The 12450-nt window shown below is 42.4% G+C and overlaps 1 protein-coding gene across 1 annotated transcript; it reads left to right on the top strand.

Moving 5' to 3' along the window:
- Positions 1–2904: 2904 nt before the first annotated feature.
- On the top strand, positions 2905–3840 carry LOC118077882 (olfactory receptor 14A16-like). The gene has a single exon (XM_035101607.2). It carries the CDS (start codon positions 2905–2907, stop codon positions 3838–3840), a length of 936 nt encoding a protein of 311 aa, XP_034957498.2.
- Positions 3841–12450: the final 8610 nt, after the last annotated feature.

The following is a 12450-nucleotide window of genomic DNA, read 5'->3' as shown; positions in this document are numbered from 1 at the left end:
TATTTACTTATTGTTGTTATATCCCACCTTTCCTCCACGGAGCTGAAGGGCATCCTTCCCAAGTCTAACCTCCAGATAGCTCTGTAAGATAGCTTAGCCTGAGAAAATTGGTGAAAAGTCTACCCAGTTATCTTAATGGCTGAGCAGAAATTTGAACCTGGGTTCCCTAGTCCTAGTCCAACACTCTAAGCGCTACACTGTAGTGGCTCAGAATAGTCAGAATAATTTATTTATGTTAATCAGATTCAGTACTTAATTGGAGTTGCAGCTTGACATCTTGGACAATAAAAAAAGATATAACAACCATGTAGGTTTTGAAATCAGTTTCCCATTCATCAACACTTCACTCTTAAGCATCCCTTACATAAGACTGAAGTTAAGGGTCAGAGGTTTAAAGATAGAGGGGAAATAATGGTAGGAAATATAGACAATTGCATCACTTGTTTTGTAAATCAGGATTTGCAAATCCTCATGGTGATGTTCTCCAAGGAGGGACTCTCTGAAACACTACAGAAAGCAGGGAGGCTCAATTGATCCCTCTTTGTCACAAACTATAAATCATCTACTAAAGACCGCACTTCAACATTTTGACACTTTCGTCTTCCAGACAAAGACAGAGGTGAGTAGAATCCTATTAGCTCATCCTCAGTGCAGACTAGGGCACATATTTCAGTTCTGAAAAGACTGAAAAAAGGTTTAATACAGCAGTGAGATTAATGAAGACATGGTTATTCTATGAAAAAAATAGGTAGTATTTATAGGTAAGAGATAGTAAAGTAGTGTTTCAAAATTCTGGGAATCTCATCAAAAATTCTGAGCTCTCACCAAAGCCAAATGATTTTTCATTGATGCTAGTTGGTGTGTGATTTGCTTTTTAAAAATAGTGATAGCTGGAATTGTTAAATTAAGTTACTGTCCCAGTCATGAAAATTTAGCTGATGGATTTACAAAACCGCTTGGGTTTCAGCGTCATGAAGAATTTTGTGAAGAAATGGGTCTGAAATAACTTTGTAGGACTATTTATTTTTTGCCAGCGAGAGGGGGTGTTAGGGCTTTAAACCTGAGACGCTGGCAAATTAGCAAGGTCATGTGATTTAAGTTGTTAAGTTGTTAAGATGCTCAGTATATAGAGAGCGTTTGTTTTGTTTGCCTGTGGGGTGTGGAGCAGTCATCTCTGAAAGCTCTGGAGGTGTTTATGTTATGCAATAAAGCTGTCTTCGAAAGTTGGGATTCCGTGGGTCGTTTCTGCTGCAAAGCTACAAGGTTTTTACCACAACAAGAATCCAGCCGCTGTGCTCAATGCCCTGCAAAGAGAACTGTTTCTGGTCTGCGCAGCGCAAGCGTTTTACTGGACCAGAGCAGAAAACCTCTTATGCCGTTTGTGGGTGCTTATTGGTAACATAAATAACCTGTGATGGGAGGGAGAGAAGGGGCTGAAATTATCGAACACGCTTCTCAGAAAACTATCATATGTGAAATTTCTGCTCACTTAATGTCGAATAAAATTGCTGTATTGGTAGTTCACATCAAAAGATCATGGAAGCAATTGGCAAAGTAGTGAGGACTTGCCAGATCCAGGGATTAGAAATGGATCTAGGAATAAAGATGAAACCCATAGCAGTATTGTTTCTCAAACCAGCTACACTTCAGCTAGAGTCCTTCAGCCTTTCCTAATTCATCTCCAGCCAAGGTGTGAACACCTAACACACCCATATCCTATTTCATAGCATAACATTTTGCTTTGGATCCTTCCCAAGTTTCTTTTACCAAATATATTGCTCCAGTTTTTAACCATGGACCTTTTTCAGAACTTGTGCTCCCAATATTTACTTATTGTCGTTATATTCCACCTTTCCTCCACGGAGCTGAAGGGCATCCTTCCCAAGTCTAACCTACAGATAGCTCTGTAAGATAGCTTAGTCTGAGAAAATTGGTGAAAAGTCACCCAGTTATCTTAATGGCTGAGCAGAGGTTTGAACCTGGGTTTCCTAGTCCTAGTCCAACACTCTAAGCGCTACACTGTACTGGCTCAGAATAGTCAGAATAATTTATTTATGTTAATCAGATTCAGTACTTAATTGGAGTTGCAGCTTGACATCTTGGACAATAAAAAGATATAACAACCATATAGGTTTTGAAATCAGTTTCCCATTCATCAACACTTCACTCTTAAGCATCCCTTACATAAGACTGAAGTTAAGGGTCAGGGGTTTAAAGATAGAGTGGAAAAAATGGTAGGAAATATAGATAATTGCATCACTTGTTTGTAAATCAGGATTTGCAAGTCCTCATGGTGATGTTCTCCAAGGAGGGACTCTCTGAAACTCTCTGAAGCACTACAGAAAGCAGTCTTTCATTGATGCTAGGTGGTGTGTGATTTGCTTTTTAACAATAAAGTAGAAGCATTATGGTTCGCAAAAACAAAACATCATAGATGAGGTCCTTTATGCAACCACACCAACGAGAATTTGCTTATTTACATCTAACTATGAGCTATAGTTAGGATTTGATTCTGCTTTCTCATTCTTGATTCAACTTGAAACAAGATGGGTCTTTGCTGAGATGCTCCTCATGCTCCCTGCCAACTCTAAAATTCTATTAGTACTGTACTGGGGAGAAGGAACTATGTCAGTTGAATGTCTACTGCTGGCATCACTCATTACCTCATATACAATCACTCATTGTATCATACACAAACACACACATACAAGTTCATCACTGTTGTCATCACTTATTACCTCATATTGAGAAATGGGGCAAACCGCACATACAATTGCTTGCATATTCCCTCAACCAAGAGACTTTCATTAATTCCTTTCTAATTTTAGGTGTTGCAAACACCTATGCTGGTGCTGCTAAAACACAATAACAGAGCGACTCTTCAAGAAATATTACAAAGTTAAGATGGCCAACCAGTCTACAGTGACAGAATTTCTTCTGATGGGGTTTTCCAGTGACCGAGAAGAAGAACTGTTTTACCTTGTGATATTTCTTTCCATTTATTTAATAGCCTTAGTGGGAAATTTCCTCATCATCATTGCTGTTGCCCTGAACCACAAACTGCACACTCCTATGTACTTCTTTCTGGTCAACCTATCATTATCAGACATTTGCTACATCTCAACCACAATCCCCAAATCCATAGCTGCTTCTTTGTCAGATGACAAAAGGATTTCCTTTGCTGGCTGTGTCGCACAGGTTTTCTTAGTTTTCACTTTGGGAGGTTCTGAGCTTGCCTTGCTCACAATCATGGCTTATGATCGCTATGTTGCAATCTGCCATCCTCTGCAGTATGATCTAATCATGAACTGGGATGCCTGCATCCAAATGGCAGCTGCTTCCTGGATAAGCACCCCAATCCATTCATCGTTACATACCATTATCACTTTCAGGCTAGATTTCTGTGGGTCCAATATTATTGGGCAGTATTTCTGTGATGTCCCTCAGTTGCTAAAGATTTCTTGTACTGACACAAAGCTTAACCAAATTTTGATTTTTGCCATTGGGATTATAGTAGATTCATTTTGTGGAGGGTTCATCTTTGTTTCCTATGGCTACATCTTCTCTGCTGTGCTGAGAATCCCATCTGTTCAAGGCAGATATAAAGCTTTCTCTACCTGCATCCCCCACCTGACTGTCTTTTCTTTATTCATCATCACAGCTGTGTTTTCATACATGAGACCTAAAGAGCTTTCCTCTACAACAATGGATTTGCTCTCTGCTGTATTGTATAATGTTTTGCCACCATTACTGAATCCCGTTATTTATAGCTTTAGGAACAAAGACATCCAAGAGGCTGTGTTGAATGTACCGGAAATAATTAGAAATCTCCTAGCATGATTTCTTGCAGGGTGTCTCATACACATCACAAGTCCTGTGCATTGCATAAGAATGCAAATGTCAGTGAAAATACGATAAAAATGAATTTTCTTATGTAATTGTGTGTTGCAAATAGAAGTGTATTGGGCAGATTTGCATTTAAAATGTTTATATTAGGAACATTTCAAATTTTGCAAATTTTGATGGGTTTTTTTTACCTAAGATTCTTGGTGCAGTATTCCTGAATAGATTCATTTTCTGGAGGGTCCATCTTTGTTTCCTATGGCTACATGTTCTCTGCTGTGCTGGGAATCCCATCTGTTCAAGGTAGATATAAAGCATTCTCTACCTGTACCCCATAGCTGCCAAGTTATCCCTTATTTTAAGGGATTTTCCCTTATGCTGAATAGGCTTCCTCGCGAGAAAAGGGAAAACTTGGCAGCTATGCTGTACCCCCACCTGACTATTTTCTTTATTTATTAGCAGAGCTGTGTTTTCATACACAAAAACTAAAGTGTTTTCCTCTAAAGATTTGCTCCCTTCTGTACTGTATACTGTTTTGCCACCATTACTGAATCCCATAATTATCTATAGCTTCAGAAACAAGAACATCCAAGAGGCAGTGCTGTAAATACTGAAAAATGTAAAAGGTCTTCAATTATGTTTGCGTAAGCTGTGTTTCACACTTATTCCAGGTTATTACACAGGTTTCTAGTGCCCACTTTTGTGTGATGTCCCTTAATGCTGGCCTTTGTCCTGTTTTACAGCTTACACTTTGTTAAAATGTGCATAGGTAAAGGGACCCCTGACCATTAGGTCCAGTCATGACCGACTCTGGGGTTGCGGCACTCATCTTGCGTTATTGGCCGAGGGAGCCGGCGTACAGCTGCCAGGTCATGTGGCGAGCATGACTAAGCCGATTCTGGCAAACCAGAGCAGCGCACGGAAACGCCGTTTACCTTCCCGCCGGAGGTATTTATCTACTTGCACTTTGACGTGCTTTCAAACTGCTAGGTTGGCAGAAGCTGGGACGAAGCAACAGGAGCTCACCCCGTTGCAGGGATTCGAACCACCGACCTTCTGATGGGCAAACCCTAGGCACAGTGGTTTAACTCACAGCGCCACCTGCGTCCCGGAACATGCTATAGTGTGGACTAAAAATTCATCTTAAAATATATAGATAGATAGATTAGAATGAAGCTCTTGCTCATATTATGTACCTCCCGTGGCTTCGGAAATGAAGTTCCCAAATGCAAGAAGTGCTCACAAAACATTTTTATGTAGAAAATTAATATGGGGAGGGGGGTGTCATGACAAAGAACTGAAAAATGTGTATTTTACCAGAGCAGTGTGTACAGAAAGTGTACAAAATGGATGCAGTTTAAATGCAGAGATTTTGTTCATTTAAAATAGGGAAAAAAGATCAGCACAAAAAGAGGATGGACTTGACCTATCACTGATTATGTGCATTTATTTCAAATAAAGAAAAATGAAAGGACTGCACCCTCACTCATTTAAAGGTAAAGTAATAATACTCAACCAAATGTAGAGATTTTTCACAAGTTTCATATTTGCTTTCATTTTTCACCTCCATTTTTACGCAATCTATCTAGAATTTGGCAACTATGCTGCCCTGAGAGAGAATACTCCTGAATTTGCCAATTGGGTGGAAAACACTTAAGTTACAGGCAGCAGAAAATACGATGCCTCTCCACAAATACAAAAACAAGAACTAATACAATTTAGAAAATCAGCTAAGCTGTTTTTGAAGAGTGGGAAAGTAGATATTCAATTATAGTTTGCATCTTGAATTCCTTTTCAGAAGCAAAATAGTGCAAAACCTGAAAATCGAGGTGAAAATCAGATGATTGGCCGCTATGCCTTTAATCCTTTAAATGTGTTGAGACTCCCATTTACTGTGCTCTCACTGTGTTTCCTTTGTTGGTTTTTTTCATTCAGGTTCTTATAATGCTATCCAAAACGCATATCTGTACCTTTGAAATAACATATGGCTGTTTAATGTATTGCTTCATGCCACACCAAATCTCTGAGCCGTGCAAGATCTCAAAGGTTCCAGGGTTTGTGTTCCCCTTGGAATGAGGTGTAGTAGAGACTGTGTGGTCTATAGGTTAAATGGTTTATTTAAACATATATACAACCTGAGTCTACATTACAGGGTTAACAGCATTAACACCCCAAGAGGGTCTTGCTTCTCTCATAGCTGCAGCTTTGAATATAAACAGAAATCAAGCATCTTTCTGTATTTCCAGCTTCCCAGCCTGCTTCTTCCAGTTTCTAGCTCCCATTATCCCACCCTCAACTCTTGACATTGTATTTCTAACTATCAGGAAGTTGAAGGAGGGGCCCCACCCATTTGCTACCTGGCAGAGAGCCTCTCCTTTTTTGTTACCTTAATGGCCAATTCCCGTACCAGGAAGCTAGCCGGGCTATTCTAGGAATGACTGCTCCACACATCAATGGGGGGGGGGCTTTGCATGGTCACACACAGCCCCCTGATCCCAGAGGGCGACTCCCTGGTAGTTCGGGGCTTGCACGGCCTTTCCAGGTAGGATGCCAGGGGTCTCGGCCTACCCAAGCCTAGCATCCAATCTGTTGTCCCCGGGGAGTGTTGGCCCCTCCCCCTGTATCTCCATACCTTGGCCCCCACCCTTGGAGAAGGAACTGTCGGCTTCTGGGTTCTATTTCCCAGCATGCACTTTTGTCTGAGCCCTCTGTTGTCCCTGGGGAGTGTTGTCCCCTCCTTCCTGTATCTCCATACATTGGACCCTGCACACGCATCATGAACATTTTTTATATAAGCAGAAGTTATTATTGTTTAATTTTATTTTTTGGGTTGTCATTTATTTTGGGGGGTATTTTATGATTTGGGCGTTGCTGTGTGTTTTGTGGTGAGTTTTTTTGGTTATCTGGATTTTCTTATTTTGGAGTAGGTCTTTTGAATGTAGGGTGTGGTTTTGGTTTTAATACACATGCCTTGTGTGTCAAAGACAAGGCACTCTGCGGAGAAAGCACTATGCGTATGGTCAGAGGCACCCTCCACGCGGAATGTGGGTACCTTAGAATCGAGCAAAAAAGCGCTGCAAGGGTGGGGAGGGAAAGGGCCCACTCGAGGAGGAAGGTGGGCTGACATCGGATGAGTTGATTATGGTACTGTATTTAAAAAGTCATTTGTGCCTATTGGTTTAGTACTGAGTTGAACCAATGTGGCTATGGGTATGTGGCTCATTAATGAATTATTTAAAGAGTGACATTAATTAGTTAGATGGTGAATGTTTAATTAGTGTACTATTAATTCCAGGTGGCGCTGTGGTTAAACCACTGAGCCTAGGGCTTGCTGATCAGAAGGTCGGCGGTTCGAATCCCTGTGACGGGGTGAGCTCCCGTTGCTTGGTCCCAGTTCCTGCCAACCTAGCAGTTCGAAAACACGTCAAAATGCAAGTAGATAAATAGGAACCGCTACAGCGGGAAGGTAAACGGCGTTTCCATGTGCTGCTCTGGTTTGCCAGAAGCGGCTTTGTCATGCTGGCCACATGACCTGGAAGCTATACGCCGGCTCCCTCGGCCAATAATGCAAGATGAGCGCGCAATCCCAGAGTCAGTCACGACTGGACCTAATGGTCAGGGGTCCCTTTACCTTTATCAATTCCAAGCCAAGCCAATGGGCCTTTTCTGGGCTTCACCAGGTGGCTATATACTCCTGTTGCATTTCTTCCCCAGAGTGGTGCATGGCATCACAGCAGGCCTTCACATGGCTTCAAACATAACTCTGATTCAAGTGAATATTCTACCTGCTCAGTCTCTAGGGACAGTAAACGCACAGTGAGATCATGGTCTCCCTACTGCCGTTCACGGATGGCTCGGCGCAGTTGTAAGTCTCCTTCCACCTCTAACCTATCTGACAATTCTTTGAGCCCTGAACTGCATAGGCCTCAGAGCAAGAGAGAAAGACCCCACAGAACCAAGAGAAGAGGACGTAAGTCCAGACAGGACTCATCGGATTCCTCACGTAGGTATGACTACTTGAACATGGAGTATGAGGACCAGATCAAGGGTACTGGATCACAATGGCTAAATTGCCTGGTCTCCCAAAATCGGTCTGGAAGAGTAGAAAAAAGAGGCACAGGCGTGACAATGGTGTCATAGCCCCTTGCGGTGAGTAGGGCTTAGACTCCAGGGAGGCACATTAGTGTCTAATTTTAAACATATGCGTCAGCCCCCTGGGATCCGCTTGCACACAAAGATATGTGAACGCATCCTCAATGGGGAGTTTATAGACATGTTTTCTTGCTGTGGTATAAAATCAAAACCTGGTGAGCAATGGCCACATGGGAGAGACTTTGGAAAGTATATCTGAAATTTAGTTCATGTAATATGAAAATAATGTATAGATGGTGCTTAGAACTGTGATAAGTTAGAAAAAATGTATTAAAATGCTCCAAATATGTGCCGGAAATACCAACAGGAGGAAGGGTCATCTTATCAGTTGGTGGTGGTCCTGGGAAAAAGCCAAAGGGTTTTTGGGAAATGATATATAATGAATTGAAAAGGATGTTTAAACTGTTAATTCCTTCTTTTAAAACAACCACAACAACAACAACCGAAGCATTTTTGCTAGGATAACAGGAATGGAAGTCCCCCCCAAAACTGACCAATTTAATTTTTATATGCAACAACAGCAGCTACTACTTTATATGCACAGAAGTGGAAAGAAGAAGGATTACCAAGGAAGGAGAATTGGCTTATGAAACTAATAGACTATGATGAAATGGCAAAAATTAACCACCAGACTAAGAGGACATAATGAGGAAGTGCATAAGGAGGAATTGAGGCCAATCATAGATTATCTTTCAAAGTATCACCCATACATGAAGTTGCAGTCAGGATTGTATTACTGAAAGATCTAATGATAGTGAAGTTCAGAGAATAAAGACATATGTACAGTATTGTAAAAAAAAGTTAATTAAAAAAATGATGAAAAGGAGGGGTGGGAAGTCAAGAAGAAGGGGTTGTGTGTTTTTGTTTTTGTTTTTTGTTTTTGTTTTGAAAATACATTTGTCAATGCCAATAAATGTTTTGGAATATTTTTTGGATAAAATGATGTGTGGTAATCTGATGAGTTGATACAAATAAAATTAATCTGATCTGTTCACTTTTTTCCTGCAATCCAAATAATGTTTGCGCAAAATAAGCTCAACTGAATTCATTTACGCTTATTGCTAGATGAATGGGATCCTCCTAACTGAGGGTCCGCCTTGCATGTGGGCCCAAGACACACACACCCCACTATCCTTGAGGGGGTGGGAGACTGAGCCCAGCCCACGTGATGCTCCCATGATCACACCATGGCCTATTTGCCAATCAGAGATTGGTGGTGTGATTGCGGGGGCATATAAAAGGTGGTGGTGCGTTCCTGGGGATTCACCTGGATTCTCTGTCTTGCTTTCAGATGGACCGCTTTAGATCTTTGGCACCGGATGCACAGCAGTTGCCATAGCCTTTTCCAGTGTACCTATGGAGCCTTGGAAGCACATAGTTATGCAGGGAGTAGTCGCTTCCTTGGCCCCCTCCACATTTAGAGCTTACAAGAAAGCCTGGGCTGATTATATAGCATTCCACGTGCAAAAATTATCTATCGCTGCAGATCACCCCCCTTCTACAGATCAGGTTTTGCAATACATGGCACACTTATATCAGCTTCAGCGTGTGGCTAAGACTCTTAAAATTCACTCTGCTGCCATTTCTTTTTTTCAGCAAATCCCTGTTTGCTCATGATCTGTGTGCAGCTTTTGTGCTCCGGAAGGCTCTGGAGGGCTGGCATAGACTTCAACCATCTTCTGGTGTTGGTCACAGGCCTGCCACCTTTGACCTATTATGTAAAATTTACAAAAAACTAAGATCTGTTCGCTGGTCCCAGTATGAGGCACGGTTGTTCTCTGCCGCTTATACTTTGGCAATTTTTGGAGCGCTCAGAGTGGGTGAGGTTGTTTTTGAGGAGGTCCGTGGGGGAGTTCCTAGGGGTCTGCACTTAGAGGACATATATTTGGGAGAGGCAGAATTGGTGGTCCGGATTAGTTGGTAAAACTCAGACCAAAGGGGATAAGGGGGCCCTGCTTAATTTGCCTGCAACGGCATATGGAGGTCCCTGCCCTGTAAAAGACAGCCGGAGGTATTTACAGATCAGGCCTCCTGGAGTTCACCCGTTCTTGATTCATGAGGATGGAATCCCTTTAGCAAGGCATCTATTCACCAGGGTTGTGTGGAAGGCTATCACGGCCTGTGGCTTGCCAGCACTGGAATTTACTGCCCATTCTTTCAGGATTGGCATCGCTACGACAGCAGTTCATTGGGGCCTTTCAGTGGGCAGGAAAAAAAGCTTGGACCGGTGAGGTCTAATGCCTATAAAGAAAACATCCGGAAAAGCAAGTACCGGTAGCATGTAATCCACCTCCTAACATGTTTTGTCTTTTCCTTTGTTTCAGTGATGCCGGAGTTGCACATGTGGTTCGTGGGTCACAGCATCATGCATTGGCCCAGTGTGTGAGCAGTGGAATCTGGCTTGGGGCGCCAGCTCGGCATACCTGCTCAAGTCAACATTTCATCGGTGTCCAAACGTGGGATGCGCTGGAAAGAATTTTTACTGCTGGCGAAGGCTCGGGTGGCCACTTGGGGCCCGCCTTCTGCGTTGGTTGTGCAGGTGGGCGAAAATGACTTGCCACTGCTGAAGGGCATGAACTTGAGGACTTGCATTAAGAAGGACTAGGATGAGCTGGCGGCAGCGCTCCTAGATACCACAATATTTTGGTCGCAGTTCCTGGTGCATCAGGTTTGGCGCAATAGTTCATGCCCAGCTGCCGCCAACAGAACCAGAAAGCATGTTGACCCTGAAGTGTCAAACAAGGTGTTGGCGCTGGGTGGCAGAGTGATACACCACCCTGGTATTCCCTTCAGTGAGGGAGCCCTGTTTCGGGCTGATGGTTTGCTTCTTTCCGATGGTGGAAATGATGTGTGGATGGACAAGATCGTTAGAGGTTTGAAAGATTGGAAGATTGAAAGTGTGAAGGTATTGGCAGCGAGCATGGGGCTCGTGTGGCCTTTGGGCATGGGCTTATTGTGATGTCGTGGAAGAGAGGTACAGCCATCAGTTTCCCCTCCAGGTACAAGGGTATTCCGTTAGAGGAATCTGCAGGTCTGGATCTCATCCAAAGTCTGCTTGCTGCCATGACCCAGCAGGAACCCTGGGGTGAGCTTCAGTTGGTTGTCATCGATGGAGCTCCTTCGTTTGGTTGTTTACCCTTCCAGACTTCCTGCAAATGGTAGCTGCTTCCTGGATAAGCAACCTGATTCATGCAGTATTGGAAACCAGTTTTACATTCGTGCTAAATTTCTGTGGGACCAATATCATTGGACAATATTTTTGTGACATTTCTCAATTGCAAAAGATTTCTTGCAGTGATACAAACATGAATCAAGTTCTGATTTTTGTCATTGGGTTTTTTATTGACTCTTTTTGTTTTGCATTTATCTTTGCGTCTTATGGCTACATATTTTCTGCTGTGCTGAGGATCCTATCAGTCCAAGGCAGATATAAAACTTTCTCTACCTGCATTCCTCACCTGACTGTATTTTCTTTATTCATCATCACAGCTGTGTTTTCATACATGAGGCCAAAAGCACTTTCTTCATCAGCAATTTTTTAATGGTCAGAGTGTACCAAGTATGTTTGCTGATTAAAACATTAAAACATTGCTGATGAAGAATTGTCGAAACAGGGCCTTGTCCTGGGATTTTTTCACTGGAATTCATTTTTATTTGCCTATCATACTGGAATTGATTCCTATTTGAATTCATCATTACATAAATAAAACCTTTTGAAGATTTTCTTGAAATTCATCTTCCTCCTGGCCCAAGTTCTTGCAATTTACTGTTTATTTCCGTTCTTAAACTCAAGCATACTTAAACCAAGTCTTGCTTTCCCATAGAAAGTTATGGAAAATGGATTAATCCGTTTCAGACGATGAAAAACAACCACTAAAACAGCAATTTAACAGGAATTTCACTATCTAATGAGACCATTGATCCATAAAAAGAAACAATGGACCAGGCTGCAATCTGCTACCCAGTATAAAAGGCCTTACCCTGCCCAAGCCGCCCTGGGCCCTGTGAGGGAATGCTGTGGCAGCCACTACTGGGCCAAGCTGCAGCAGTAGCGGTGGCAGAGGGACCCTGCGCTGGCGGCAGCAGTGTCACCCAGAAGCAGAGAAGGGGGTGTGACCAAATAAACCCGTATTGCTCGAGTGTTAATAGGTGTTGGGCTGCAAGTGTGAAAATGCATCTGGTTTTTTGGGAAATTCTCTGTGTGGGGGGAGAGAGAGAGAGAGACTCTTATTGTTAATCAAATCCTGCTAGTGAGTTGATTTCTTTAAAATTACAGTATTTTTTGTAAATACATCACAAATGGTCCCCACTCCTTTTTAAAGTATCTATTCCCTTTGTCTCTTAATCTCTCAGTCAATTTGGCCATTTCAGTAATCCATGAGTTTATCTTTAGTTGGCATCTCGTCACTTTTCCACTTTTGGGCTAGGAGTATCCTAGCCACCATTGTAGCATAC

This window comes from Zootoca vivipara, chromosome 13, assembly GCF_963506605.1.
Source record: "Zootoca vivipara chromosome 13, rZooViv1.1, whole genome shotgun sequence".
NCBI classification, from domain to species: Eukaryota; Metazoa; Chordata; class Lepidosauria; order Squamata; family Lacertidae; genus Zootoca; species Zootoca vivipara.
This window is presented reverse-complemented; position numbering and strand designations above follow the sequence as displayed.

Bases quoted from the DNA above. Each gene is read 5' to 3' on its own strand.
- LOC118077882 (XM_035101607.2), top strand. From the start codon at position 2,905: ATGGCCAACCAGTCTACAGTGACAGAATTTCTTCTGATGGGGTTTTCC.